We start from the raw sequence: 12,495 nt of genomic DNA, 5'->3' as shown, positions 1-12,495 counted from the left end.
TCTCTCATTCTCTCTGTCTCAAATAAAAAAAAAAAAAAGAATGAATGGGATATGATGACTTAAAACACTGACTTATATAATGTGACTTACAGTAGCGGCCCCACCATTGTATTGCAAAGTTCTTCACTTAGTTCTTGGTCAGATAATATGGAGAGGAAGACAAAGAAAACTACAAAAAAAAGTCTACCTGGGGATGCTAGAATAAGCACTGCTTACATCTATTTATGACATAAATGCATTAGTACCATTAAATAACTAGAGCTTTAGAAAAGTTCTTTAGAGCTTAAGGAAAGACTATATATAGGTCCTTGGTTAGTATCACCTAGAGCTATATAGTCACATGCACAGATTTTGAAGACGATAATTAAGCTTTTTTTTACATTGACTAAGGCACAACATGAACTGAACATCTTTCTCCTGAAACAGTTTCCTTTTCATCATTTCTCCTGTATATAGGGTTGTTGGGGTTTCAACGAGAAAATGCAGTGCCTGGAACACGATTAGTGACTGCAAGAGCTTAACTCCATTATTATTACAGTCCGATTACTTTTTCAATCACTTATGCACTATAATGCGGCAAAAAAGACACGGAATTTTATTTGTTTTGCTTCCTTTCAGGATGGCTCTATTTTAACCACAAGTTATTATAGAAAATTTCATACATATACAAAAGTAGAATACTATAATGAACTTAACCCACCCATTATTCAGATGTAATAATGATCAATATTTGGCCTTTTTTTTCATTCATACTTCTTTTTTTTTTTTTTTTTTTTTTAAAGATTTTATTTATTTATTTGAGTGAGAGAGAATGAGAGACAGAGAGCATGAGAGGGAGGAGGGTCAGAGGGAGAAACAGACTCCCTGCCGAGCAGGGAGCCTGATGTGGGACTCGATCCCGGGACTCCAGGATCATGACCTGAGCCGAAGGCAGTCGCTTAACCAACTGAGCCACCCAGGCGCCCTTCATTCATACTTCTATTCACAAATTATTTTGAAGCAAATCCTAGACATCAAATCATTAGAACATGAGGGGTTTAAAAATTTATTTTTTAATTTTTCTTAAGTAAACCCTATGCCCAACACCGGGCTCGAACTCATGACCTTGAGATCAAGAGTTGCATTCCTGGGGCACCTGAGTGGCTCAGTTGGTTAAGTGTCTGACTCTTGATTTCAGCTCAGGTCATGATCTCAGGGTCATGAGTTCGATTCCTGCATTGATCACTGAGTCAGGCTCCATGTTCAGCGGGGAGTCTGCTTGAAATTCTCCCTCTTCCTCTCCCTCTGCCACTCCCCCCCTCCCTCTCTGGAAGGAAGGAAGGAAGGAAAGAATTAAAGAATGAATGAATCAATCAATGCTATACCAACTGAGCCAGCCAGGAGTCCCAGAACATCAGGTTTTAAAGTACTACAGAAAAGGAAGGGTTCTAATCCTATACTTCCTGACGAGCTACATGACCTTGGGTAAGTAAATCACTTAACCTTCTGAATTTAGATGTCCAGCAGCCACACAATGAACCTAAGATCACTTTCTTTGCCCTGGCTGGCTCTAATTGGTTTCAACATCTGTGATGCTTCTCTCAGAATGTAACCAGCTCCACTCTATTGCTGTACTCTTTATTTTTCTTCTGGATAATTCCAATAGCAACCTATTTTCTTACCTCTTGTTCATCATATACCCAAGTTTTTTTTTTTTTTTTTACCTTTTTTTTTTTAAGTTTAATACTAGTCCTGCAAGATGTTCAATAAATCAAAAAGATCAAGGGTGAAGCAAGTTTGGGAAAGACTGCAAAGGCTATTCTCACAGTACACTATATTAAAAGCTCCAGTAAGTCTTGCAGTATTGGATTCTGTTTAACATTACTTTTTTTTTTATTTTTAGAGAGAGAGATCGAGTGAGCACGCATGAGTGGGAGGGAGGGGTAGAATGAGAGGGGAAGAGAGAGAAAAGCAGACTCCCCACTGAGCAGGGAGCTCAGTGATCCAGGGCTCAATCTCACGACCCTGAGATCATGACCTGAGCTGAAATCAAGAGAAGGATGCCCAGCCAACTGAGCCACCTAGGCATCCCTACTTAACATTAACATAACTTATATAATCACGAAACTCTTTTTCTTTCACCTAACAATTAAGAACCTATTAAATTAGAGTTCCATAGAACATGCTCAGGAAATACAATGATATGTTAATGCCAAATCAGTGCTCCTTAAGCAATGCCTTCATTGGAATACTACCAGCTCAACAAGATTTCAAGAGTTCCTCCTTAATTACAGGTTCAAATTAACTTACATTGCTTCTCACGTTTGTACATGCCACAAACTGCCTCCCAACTACGATGTTTGCCTTACAAGTCTGGATCTCTCTTGTTGTGTGTGCAAGACAGTGTAATACAGACATGCTCAGTAAATGCCTGTTGAATGGGCATCAAGGTGGGACCAAACATGTGACCAATCTGGACCAGCACTGAAATTGCACATGTTGCTGCTACTGACAAGTCCTTGACATATTTTATATTTCTTGGTACTGAACACTAAAAGCTGGAGAAAATATCTATCTTTTTCAGATTTCTAAAAGGCCAAAGTTCCTAAAGATTCTCCCTGACAGGTCCATACTAATATTCTAGGTCAGCCATGGAGATGACCCATAGGATTTTATCATCATTTTTTCACTCTTCTCTTGAACCTCAGTCACCTCTTTCAAAAATAACAACAACAGGGGCACCCGGGTGGCTCAGTCGTTAAGCATCTGCCTTCGGCTCGGGTCGTGATCCCAGGGTCCTGGGATCGAGCCCCACATCCGGCTCCCTGCTCGGCAGGGAGCCTGCTTCTCCCTCTCCCACTCCCCCTGCTTGTGTTCCCTCTCTCGCTGTGTCTCTCTGCCAAATAAATAAAATCTTAAAAAACAACAACAACAACAACAACAACAACAAAAGAACAAAGGTACTAATACCTACTTGGCAGGCTTATTGGGAGAACTTAATTAAATACTATATAGAAGTACCTAATCTAGGGACCAGTACATGACAGATATTGAAGAGATGTTATTTTTCTCTGCAATGGAGAATAAAGCAGAATAAAAAGAAAAGGAAGGGAACATGTTATACAGAGTAGCTAGGGAAGACCCTTCTAACAAGGTGACATTTAGAAGGGAGAGAGCCACACAGCTCTCTGGGGACACAGTGTTCTAGGTTAAGGGGGAAGCAAGTGCAAAGACCCTCAGACATGAGTGCTTGGCTTGTGTGAAGAACAGCAAGGATGCAAATGTGACTAGGGCATACTGGGTAGGAGGAGAGCAGTAGGAGCTGAGGTCAGAGTTAAGGGTGGGTAGAGGTGGTGTCATATCACTGAAGAGTGTTGCAGGATGTTGTTAAAACTTTGGCTGTTGTTAAAACTTTGGCTTTTACTCTAAGTGAGAGAAGCAGCCATCAGAAGGTTCTGAAAAAGAAGTGACATGATCTTATTGATGTTTTAAAAAGATCATTCCACTTGTGCTGAAAACAGACTGTGGAGTAGGAGGAAGGAGGAACCAGAGAAACCAGTCAGAAGGCATGCAATGAGATGATCCAGGGTGGGGTGGTAAGAAAGAGTTGTATCTGCATTTATTTTGAAGGTAAAGAAGACATGAACAGCTGATGAATTAGATATGAAGGTGTGAGAAAAAGAGAGTAGCCAAGAATAACCCCAAGAATTTTGATATAAGCTACCCAAAGTCAAAGCTGCTATCTACCAAGATGGGAAGAACAAAGAAAGACCAGGTTTAGGGGAGAATATGGATCTGGAGATCTTAGGTTTGACATACCTATCTCACGGTCCTCGAGGTGGAGACCTACCTTAGTCTCGAGCTGCCATGAGCTGCAGCTGCCCTGGGGTAGCCTGTGAACCAGCACTACAGGCTGAGGGCATGGGCTGCTGGCTCTGTATTCTTCTCTGGCCACATCATATACTTATCATATGCTGCAGCGTACCATATGCCGTATCACATACACGTATCATACTGACACTACCGCTGGGAGAGCTGATGAGGAGACAGGGGTTAGGAAGTGTGAAGCTGGTCAGGACTCCTTCCTTGTTCTGCACCAAAAGGCAGCTAGGCCAGTAGCTGACTCCCAGAAGTACCCTCCAGAGTCAAACTCACCTTGCGGTCACAGAGGAACAGTACTAGGATCCCCTGGCCCAAGCCATGCTTATCCAGTTTCTCTTCTAACTGACCATTTTCCACAACATGTAAACACTGTATGAGTTATCCTCAGCCTCACATACTGTAATTCCCCATTATTATCCCCTTCTGACACTAGAAGAGCAGGATTTCACTCCAACTTTTCATTGGAAAAACATAAAATGAGTATTCCTCTTAGGAGAGAGAGGCTCTCACATTCCCAAGATCCCTATTAGTCATTAAACACATCCAAAGAGGAAGAGTTTTTGATAAGTCAATATGTTTAACCAAGGGGAATCTATGCAAAAATTCTGCTATAAGGAATTACATCACTGTTTACAGTAGTGCAAAAATTGAGAATAGTCCCTTGGTTCAATAAAGCAAAGACTTGTTAAAGAAATCTTGGCATAAAAAAGAATACAAAGTGATAATCAAAAATTATTCCATATAGAATGCCGGGGTGGCTCAGTCGGTTAAGCATCCGAATCTAGATTTTGGTTCAGGTCATGATCTCAGGGTCCTGAGATCGAGCCCCATGTTGGGCTCCGTGCTTGGCATGGAGTCTGCTTGAGATTCTATTTCCCTCTCCCTCTGCCCCTCCCACTTGTTCTCCTCTCTCTCTCTATCTCAAATAAATAAATAAATAAATAAATAAATAAATATCTTTAAAAAAAAATGATTCCATATAAGAATACATTAAAAAAGCAGAGGGTGCCTGGGTGGCTCAGTTGGTTAAGCGACTGCCTTCGGCTCAGGTCATGATCCTGGAGTCCCTGGATCGAGTCCCACATCGGGCTCCCTGCTCGGCAGGGAGTCTGCTTCTCCCTCTGACCCTCCCCCCTCTCGTGTGCTCTCTCTCATTCTCTCTCTCTCAAATAAATAAATAAAATCTTTAAAAAAAAAAAAAAAAAGCAGATTGCAGTCTGTATAATGACTCTCAGTTTTATATTTAAAAAAGTGTGTATACCAGTAGTTAAATATGATTACGATTAGCAAAAATAACAGTGATGTTACCACTAGATAAAAGGACTGTGGCTAAATTTTTTTTTTACTTGTCTAATGAACATATTAACTCTTTTCTACTAAGAACAAGTTTAAACATTTTAAATCTTCAATACAGCAATATTTTTTATTCAATACAATCTCTTTCATATTTGCAGTTTATGGCTGGGATTTAGTTTTTACTATCTGACTTTTTTTTTAAAAAACATCTACCTGGGGCGCCTGGGTGGCTCAGTTAGTTAGACGGCTGGCTCTTGATTTCAGCTCAGGTCATGATCTCAGGGTCCTGGGATCAAGCCCCGTGTTCGGTTTTGTGCTCAGCGGGAGTCTGCGTGAGGATTCTCTCTCCCTCTCCCTCTGCCTCTGCCCCTTCCCCCTGCTAGCACGTGCTCTCTCTCTCCCTAAAACATATAAATAAATCTTAAAAAAAAAAAAAAAAAGCCATCTACCTATGCCTGTCTATATACTTCATCTAGGTCAAAAGGCTTCCACCTAAGAAGCCATTTGTGGCCTCTTCCCCAAAGACCTCCCCAGGGGATATGATGTTAACAGCTCCGCAGAGACGTCAGACACAGGGTTCCCCAGCTCAGCACAGGAGACTTTGTTCCCGGGCTGTGTGGGTGCTACTTCCCCACCCTAGCAACTGCTACATGGGAACATGAAGCAGAGCAGACTGCCCTACCCTCCACACCTGGCCAAAGACCCAACTGTTAAGCAGAGACTAAGAGTTCCACAGTCCCCACCAGGGCAACAGGCAACGAGCTTTGTTTTCTATAAACAGACCAGAAAAATGTTCAGGTTAAAACACAGTCCTTAGAGGAAGAAAAATAGAAACCAGGCAGCGGGGAATGCTTCATATTCCTAAAAGCTTTTTTTGTAAGTTAACACATGGTGTCTGCTTCTCTCTAGTCACCTATTTATCACTCTCCTCCTCAGAGAAGGGAAAAAGCCCTGGCTGTTTTCCTAGCGCAGAGTTTTGTGGCTGGGGGGAAGGAGGAGAGGGGGGAGGAAGGAGGGTGCTTCAAGCATGATGCAAACCATTTGGAGCTGAGGGAGAGCGCTGCCAACACAAGCTGCACTATTTAAACAAGTGAGGAAATGATCGTATACACAACATGCCAGCGAGCACACACACACACCAAAGGAAGTCGAGAGGGCTTTTTTTCAGGACACAGAGCTGGATGTCAGCGGCTAAAAGGTCGATATTTTCCCTTAACACCCTTCTCAATGACTTAATCATGTTCCGTTTGCACAGAAAACTTCCCAAGAATAAAAAAAGTCTGGAGAATTAAGAGGAGGGGTGAATGGGGAGGGATGTTTGGCCTGGGGCTGACCTTATCCGAGGTTTTCTCCACGTAGCAGGGGTCCTGAGGGGCAGCCAGCAAGGGGACAAAGCCCGAGAGAAGCCGATCCTCTTCCAGGATAAGAAGGGTGAGGTCATCGTCCGGGTCCTTGTACAGTGGCACCTCAGACTGATTCACTGCAGTCAATATGTTACAGAAATCAGCCAGCATCGACCACACATCCATAGCAACCCTGTGAGAAATAAGGTCAGAAAGAAGAACAGCTCTAAAGAGGGACCAGTTAAAGTATTTTAAGCTCTTGTGAGAAGGGAGGTACTGGTGGCAAATGTTATCTATGGTTGGCAACTGCCAGAAAATCTTACCCAAAAAGCTAGGGTACAAAACTGCATCCATGGCAGCAATCTGGTGGGCAAGTGTCCATCTATGCAAAGTTGAAATTGATTAGGGGGAGTTTTTTAAATCCTAACCAGAGAGGAAAAGGAATTTAGAGAATCAGTTGCCTAATGCAGGTCCTGTCACCTTTCCAGACAGTGTGCCTGAGACACTTACTCAAACACTCTAGACACCCAGTGCCTGAGGCAGCTCCCAGAATTCCCCCACTTCTGTCCAGCCAAGTATATGCCACAAGATAGCAACAAAGCGCCAATCTCCCCTCCTCCCATACAGTGAGAGGGGCCAGTCACACCATGAAGCCATGAAGACAGTCATGTGGGGTTTTTTCCCCTTATGATGCTTTAGAAATCTCTTCCTACATCTAAGTAGGAAAACAAACACAAATAGGTGAAGGGGATTAAGACTACATTTGTCATGATGAGCACCAAGTAACGTATAAAACTGCTGAATCACTATATTGTACACCTGAGACTAATATAATATTGTATGTTAACTATACTGGAATTAAACACCCCCCCCCAACTAAAAAACCTCATTCCTGGCCTGCCAAGATCATCCCAGGACAGTAAAGCTTCCCATGCATCTCAGCAGATGGACCCGTCTCAGTGCTCCCTTGGCCAGCGCACTCCCTCTCCTTTCTCTCATTTGTGGAAGGTTAGATACGGGGTGACCAACCATTCTGGTTTGCCTGGGACTGTCCCAGCTTTTGTACCTATGGATGCTATGTCGTACTTCAAAAGGAGTGACTTGCATAGGAGAATTACAAAGAAAAGCTTTACAATTAGGGTCAAAAGGTGGAGCGGCAAGAGGCAAGAAGCAAAGAGCTCCGAATGAGCTCCATCCTGGGATCTTCCCAGAGGAGCTACTGCGCATGAGCCAAATCTGCTAGGGAGGGGCCTCGGCCTTAAGCAATCTGTTTCTCCAGCAGTCTAGGAGCCTTTGGGAGATGGCAGAAAAAAGGGCATTCAAGGGACATGCCACTGAAGGTGATGCTGGGGGAGAAAGTGGAGCAGGAGTGTGGGGACTCTCTGACTGGCTCCAGGTGGAAGGAGCCTGCACTGGTTTATTTACTGTAATCACTACACTAGGCAAAGGCAATGAAATGAAACATCTTGTTTTCAAGAGTGTCCTGGGAACCAGGCGGAACACAGCCCCATTAATCACACAATGGCACATAATCAACACACGTGTACTGCAGAAGTAACTTGCTTCACAGGCTTTGCCCGGGAAAGAGAACATGTTTGGGAAGAATCACCGGAGGGACGAGAGTTTTCTAAAGCCTTCTCTCTGCACAGACACCGACAACCAGACTCATTCACAAAGCTCCATCTTTTGGCTCAGCTGAGTTTGGCTGTCAGAAATGTTTAAATATGGAAAAAAATAAACAGTTGCAACACGTTTCTGTGCAGAGATCTGCCTGAGCCCCTTTGTGATGTAATGGGAAACGCGGCATTCAGGCTACCAGCTGTAGAATAAACAGAACTTCGAGGGTTAAAAGGAACTGAACTTTCCACGACCCCATCTGCAGAGAAGAAAATAATAAGAGGAATGATGCACTGCCCCACAGCTCTGATAGTTTATCCTCCGGTCCCGGCTGCAGAGACAAGCACCGGATGTGATAGGGCTGCTCAGGGCCGCCTCCGAGGTTAGCGCTGCCCATGGGAGACGCACAGGGAGGCTCTTCCAGCTCCCCACTTCCTCCCCCAGTGCCCTGCTGGCCACTTGAGCCCACTGCCTGAGTCCAATCCCACAGTGCTGGTGAGCTCTGGCCAACAGGCAGTGCTCGGCTGCAGAGCAGCAATTTGGAAAATAAACAGGAAAGACGACAGTGAGAAGGAAGAAGGTGAAAAGTCTCCCAGCTGAATTCTTGGCTTAGGGGCCTTCGTTGGTGCTGTGCAGGTCAAGGACCTGACTGCTTCAGGACGTAGTTGGGGGTGGGGAGGTGTGGGCAGCAGCATCCCCAGTCAGGGAGAGGCAGCAGAAAATTACCCACGGCTTTAACAGTGGGAGGCCCCACATCCCTCTCTCATCCTCCCACCCCTACCATCTTGGATCCAAGACGAAGAAATATGTGGTACCATGTGGTTCTCATTACCATGCTCCCCTGTCCCCTAAGGCTCAGATAAACCCAAACTGACTCCCCCCAGAGACTGCTGGCCACCACTAGGGACCCCTGTCCATAGCTGCCTTTTGCCCATTACCACCCACCTTGTGCCAAAACCTTAAGACTCACTGCAAAAATGGAGTGGATTAGAGTTCCTACCCCAGTGATGGTTTGTAAGATGGCAGCTGGTGCCAAAAGACATAGGAAGTATCCTGAGTTCCCAACTGAGAAATATAAAGGGGCCCAAGGGCCACGCTACACTAACCAGAACCAAGGGAATACACAAAATGCTTCAATGAAAGGTCACTTCTGCCCTGATCCATTCAGACTGGTCTTGTGATTGAACTCTGATTCTAAGTAGTTGCTTTCTTCTGGTATCTTAGTGGGACTGCCGGAGATCACTTCATCAGTTACCTCCTCTCCCAATGAGCACCACGGACACGAACACAGTAATTAGGCACCCACGCACCATACCATACCATGGCTCTCCACAGAGGGAGGGGAAGGGAAGTGTCAGGAAACTAGTACTAAAAAGAAGAGGTACTTAGAAAAATTAGGTGAGGGGGCGCCTGGGTGCCTCAGTCTTTTTTTTTTTTTTTTTTATTTTTTTTTTTTTTTTTAACCCCATAAATTAGGGGGGCTCAGTTTTTTTTTTTTTTTTTAGGGTGGCTCAGTCTTAAGGTTAAGCATCCACTCTTGGGTTTTGGCTCAGGTCATGATCTCAGGGTTGTGAGACTGAGTCCCACATCAGCTCTGCACTCAGCGGGGAGTCTGCTGGAGATTCTCTCCCTCTGCCCCTCTCCACCCTCGCATGCACTCACACTCTTTCAAATCAATCAATCAATCAATCAATCAAGAAAACAAAAACAAAACTAGGCGAGATGCCTGACCTCTCAAGCTAAGGATGAGGTAATTCCTGGAACCTGGGCATCATCACCTCAGCTTACCCCCAACCAGGCCTCTGGGCAACCTGACCTCTCAGGTCAGTTCTGTGGGTGAACCTAGGGTTTCCTGTCTGAGTGGAAGGTGAAAAACAGCTTTTTCCTGCTCTAGCTCCTTATCCCAGGTAGGAGTACCTCCCAAGCTTCAACCCCCAGCAGCCTTTGGGTTCTGAGGGTTCGAAGTTAGCCTGGGCGAAGGAGCCCTAAAGTCAAATTCTGGTGCCTATGAGGAGTTTTTTCCCAATCTTCTAGAAACACTTGGGAATTGACTCTCCAAAAGGTTTTTCAGACAATCTCAAACAACCTTTGGTTCTAAATAGTGCTATGAGCCTGGGCGAGTGCCTTTGGCTTATTCTGGTCCCAAGTCATATTTTGGGGAAGCTCCCAGAACCCACAAAATCCCACTACAGTTCGGATGCATTCTTTACCAAGCAGACACAAAGCAGCCAGAGAATATGAAACTGTGTCCAACGAGTCCATTTATGGGTCTCAGAATGGTGGCAAGGGAACCTCTCAAGCAGCTGTAATGTGATTAGTGAGCAAGGATCAGCAGTTGCTGGGTGACCCAGTGGACCAACCCCACAGAAACACCACACACCAGGAAAGCAGACCCCTGGCTGGAGTCTGAACACCAGATCCTAGTTTGGGACAGACCAGCAGTGGCTAGTTAGAGGTATGTACTCAGGACCAAGGCTCACTCACTTCCCTACAGACATGCATTCACTTACTCCACCAGGAAAGGAAAAAAATAAGAGTTAATTTACTTTTTATTGCCTCAGAATTCCAAGGTTTAATGTAGCTGTCAGTTTGAGTGCGGTGCAGCTGCTGGCCGATACAATGCAGCCCAGGCCAGGCCAGGTGACTGGGGAAACACATTTCACAGAAATGAACCAACACACACTCCTGGCTGGTTGTTTGGGGGATACTGACTTGGGGAATCAGATTAACCCTTCAGGCTGGGGTTATTTCTGCATACACCACTGGAAAAGCAGCTTCAGTCCAAGGAACTGAGAAGCCTGGTGTCAGGTAGACTAATAGGTTTCTGTGTTCCTGCACTTCTGGAGTTTTCTCACACAAGGTGTTATTCCACAAAATGCTCTGAAAGGTTAAGGTGTGAGACAGGTGAAGCAAGTTATACCACAATAGAGCTCCTTTCAAGAACTCAGAAAGAAAGGCAGATCTGCCAGCTTTATAGGGAAAAGGTCAGGTAGGAACTTTTCTACAAGTTCCATCAGGGGCGGGGCAAGGGAGGGAGACAGTTCGGAGAGTGGAGTGCTGAGGTCCAACCAGGTCTCAGGCCATCCTTCTGGCAAGTCTAAGGAGGACTGAGTCCTCACACACCCCTTCGTATTTTTACTGGGTGAACAGGCTGACTGGTGATTAATATCAAGTACAATGACCCCATGTTACAAGCCTGCAGGGGCCTGTGGAGGTGGCCATTTCCTGTGTAATACCAGCTTGTTTAAACACTAACATTCAAACTCCACAGCTGCAGAACAAACCCGGAAAGAGTTGAGTGAGAAGAAGCCCTGCATTGTGTTTCAGAGCTATAGAAGATCAGAGCTGTAGTACAGATGGGAAACAAGTTGGGTCTTTTGGTTCCTGGGATGAGGAGTTCTGGAAATATAGCCAAGGTGGCACAGAAACGAGGCACAGGGAAGCTGGAAAAGAGAAAGCCCATGGACTATACATACAAAGGGGAAAGCCAAAAGGCCACAAGAGAAATGCTCTTAAGATATGCAATATGCTCTTTTAAAAACCTGTTTGCCTAAGGACCATTATATTCCAGCCCACAACTCCCAACATGGGGTTCCATGGCCAACATAAGACCATTGCAGCCCTGAGGACTTCCCACTCAACTGGAGAAAACTGCAGGTGGTGAGGAGCTAATAGCAGAAAAGGACCTGAATGAACCCCATAGGTGTGGTAGAGTCAAAAGAGTAGTACCTCCCCTTAAAATGGCTTAGGAAGCCCCTTTGTTAAGCTGAGATGTCATGCCAACTCTGTTTTCAGTGAGCTGAGGATCTGGTCTGGTAACGATGCCAAGTAGCTCAGCAGGCTCTGGAATGGGGTAGAGATGAGGGTGGTGGGAATCTTTACGGCTCTCTCTGAGATTAAGGAACTGTAGTGCATTTTCCAGATGCCACCATGACTTAAAGAGGAGACATGGGTGTCAGAGATCACTGTTTTAGGAGTTAAGACATGGGCAGCAAGATACCATCCTCTCAGAATAACAGCTGTTTATTAGGTGAATATAAGAACCTAAGACTCGGTAAAAGATAATCCCTTCTGCCTTTGTAGTTTACACAAACAAGTCAACTTGGGCCCTTGGGAGAGTGTCCAACTTAAATGAATTCTGCCCAAGAGGGCAAATTGAATTCTGAAGCCCAGTCGCCCTGCATTACTCCAAGAACATAAACTTCTTCATGTTCTAAGCAGTGCAGCTGGAGCCCTTTGGCCAACAACAGGTCACGGTAACCTCACTCCAGGATTTCTCAAGTACCTCTACTGTGCCTCCCTCAACCTCTATCTAGGTCAGTGCCTTATGTGATTGCAGTTTTCCCAAGCTACATTCAACATGTATAGCCTCTGTTGC

General features: G+C 44.9%; 1 protein-coding gene across 3 annotated transcripts in view; it reads right to left on the bottom strand.

The window, feature by feature from the left end:
* Positions 1–12,495, bottom strand: part of SMG6 (SMG6 nonsense mediated mRNA decay factor) — a 233,067-nt gene that overhangs the window by 110,727 nt on the left and 109,845 nt on the right. For 2 of the 3 annotated variants that reach the window (XM_021704528.2, XM_044921737.1), the window contains one exon: positions 6,492–6,693. In XM_021704528.2, coding sequence (XP_021560203.1) covers positions 6,492–6,693 — 202 coding nt within the window. Of the gene's footprint in view, positions 1–6,491; positions 6,694–6,823; positions 6,856–12,495 lie in introns of those variants that run through there. The other variant, XM_021704527.1, reaches the window with a different exon arrangement.

This window comes from Neomonachus schauinslandi, chromosome 15 (genome assembly GCF_002201575.2).
Source record: "Neomonachus schauinslandi chromosome 15, ASM220157v2, whole genome shotgun sequence".
NCBI lineage: Eukaryota > Metazoa > Chordata > Mammalia > Carnivora > Phocidae > Neomonachus > Neomonachus schauinslandi.
Note: the sequence above shows the minus strand (reverse complement) of the source record. Positions and strands in the feature narration are given on the sequence as shown.